The 2,140-nt window shown below is 30.7% G+C and overlaps 1 protein-coding gene across 1 annotated transcript; it reads right to left on the bottom strand.

The window, feature by feature from the left end:
- Positions 1–531: 531 nt before the first annotated feature.
- Positions 532–1,426, bottom strand: LOC131627961 (ethylene-responsive transcription factor ERF039-like). Its single transcript, XM_058898815.1, has one exon. It carries the CDS (start codon positions 1,346–1,348, stop codon positions 662–664), a length of 687 nt encoding a protein of 228 aa, XP_058754798.1. The 5' UTR covers positions 1,349–1,426; the 3' UTR covers positions 532–661.
- Positions 1,427–2,140: the final 714 nt, after the last annotated feature.

Raw genomic sequence — 2,140 nt, 5'->3', positions numbered from 1 at the left:
TAGTTTTTCTTGCTAAACATTTGCCTTCAACCAAATTCAAATTTTTTTTCGAAACTTGGCATGTTGGATATTTACATTTGAGGGAGAATGTCGAAACTATGAAGTCATGACCTGGAAGTATGTAGTCTTGTGAAATGATTAAAAACTTTATTTTAGCTTCTTAACAAAAATTCTATTTATAGTAATTGGTTTCAAAAGTTTGTTAACTAGTTTCCTTTTTTGGCAAATAGTTAGTAACACTTTGTTAAGTTTGTTTTGTGGCTTTTAGTAGATGCTATATACACATTTGGTTGAGCTCAATAACATAATTTTATAACTTCTCTCTTTTCATATTGATTCCAATATTTTAAACATGATATTTGTGTGATCAAAATTAAAACTTGGTATTAAAAAGACATAACAGTCTAAATTATTTTAAGAGTTTTATATACTCTTAAGAAGTTATAAATAAATACATATTACAAAAAGAAAATTTAACAAAATAAATAAAATTAAAAATGTTTCTAAAACACTATAGTACTATAATCTAAATAAACAACAACATTGATGTGTTCATTTTAAGTATACATTTTGTTTACAACTAATTGCAAATGCTTAGCATTAGAGATAAAAAGAACAAAAAGAAGAAAGAAGAAAGAAACTACAAACATTAAAGAGGTTGTTATGGATGTGCCATGGCTAAAATGTCATCATTGAAATCAAACACTTCGTTCCATGTCATCATATCTCCATAAATGGACCCCACCCTTGTTGGACTCATTAAAGGAGCATCTTTCATATCCCAAAACGACGTCGTCGATGCACCACATTCTTCTTGATTCCAAAACTCCATCATCTCAATAGAAAAATCATCAACACTATTATTATTACTATTATTAATATTATTATTATTATTATTATCATTGTCATTATTAATAATAATATTTTTATTTTCATTTTCATTTTTCGTTTCGATGGAAGAAGAAGAAGAATTTTCTTGTTGTTGTTGGCGGCTTCGTTGACGAGCCGCTTTAGCCGCCGCCGATTGAATATCTTTCCTAGAAGAAGAACCAGGACGAGGTAAAAACACAGCCTCTTCGGGAAAATTAAGGCTAGCCGAGCTACCTTTTAAGAAGAAAGCCGCGGAGTCATAAGCACGCGCCGCCATTTCAGCCGTCTGGAATGAGCCAAGCCATATCCGAGTTTTCTGACCTGGGAGTCGTATTTCTGAAACATAGCGTCCCCAGGTTCGCTTCCGGACGCCGTGGAATGTTGAGTCGCGGTTCTTGGAGGTGCGTTTTGTTGTTGAGGTGGGAGAAGCTGAAGCTGAAGCTTGAGATTGAGATTGAGATTGGTTTGTGATGGACATGAGAGAAGAGAAGAGAGAAGAATTGAGTGATGAGTTTTTTGTTGTTATGGTTTAATGTTGTTTTTGGGGGGTTTATGTAGAGAGGAGATGGAGTGTGTATGTTTGTGAAAGAGTGTGAAGTAGTACTGGATATAGCTGGAAGTTTATGAGGGTCCTACTAGATTCTATTCTACTTTGAATTTTGAAAGTGATGTTTAAAAAAAACATCATCTAGTTTTTTTTATATCATTTTACCATATTAGTTAATAAAATATTAATTTCATTAGTTGGTTTTGTCAATACACTTTGGTACATAGTTTTGTCAATACACTTTGGTACATAGTTACAAGGATGTTAATATCTATGTTATTAATCTCGGAATGCGGCGCAGCGCAGTCAACCTCAAAATGGGAGCGACGCGGGAATCGGGTGCGATGCGGACGCTATTTTAGTGATGCGGTCACTAAAAAATAAGTATTTTAATAGCACTTATATATATATATATATATATATATATATATATATATATATATATATATATATATATATATATATATATATATATATTTTAAGAATCTAAAAAAATAAATATTGTAATAGCACTTATATATTATTTATTTATTTTTAAGAGAATTAAGTATAATTATTTATTACTATTGTTTAGTTCAAAAAACCATATTACTATATTTTTATAATCATAGGTGTATACAGCTGTTACATTGGAAACAGCTTCTTCTTTTTCTGACTTTTCAACCCACTTTCTATATTATTTTTCAACCCACTCTCTACATTATTTTATTAATTAAATAGTTA

Source organism: Vicia villosa, unplaced genomic scaffold, assembly GCF_029867415.1.
Source record: "Vicia villosa cultivar HV-30 ecotype Madison, WI unplaced genomic scaffold, Vvil1.0 ctg.000417F_1_1_1, whole genome shotgun sequence".
NCBI classification, from domain to species: Eukaryota; Viridiplantae; Streptophyta; class Magnoliopsida; order Fabales; family Fabaceae; genus Vicia; species Vicia villosa.
This window is presented reverse-complemented; position numbering and strand designations above follow the sequence as displayed.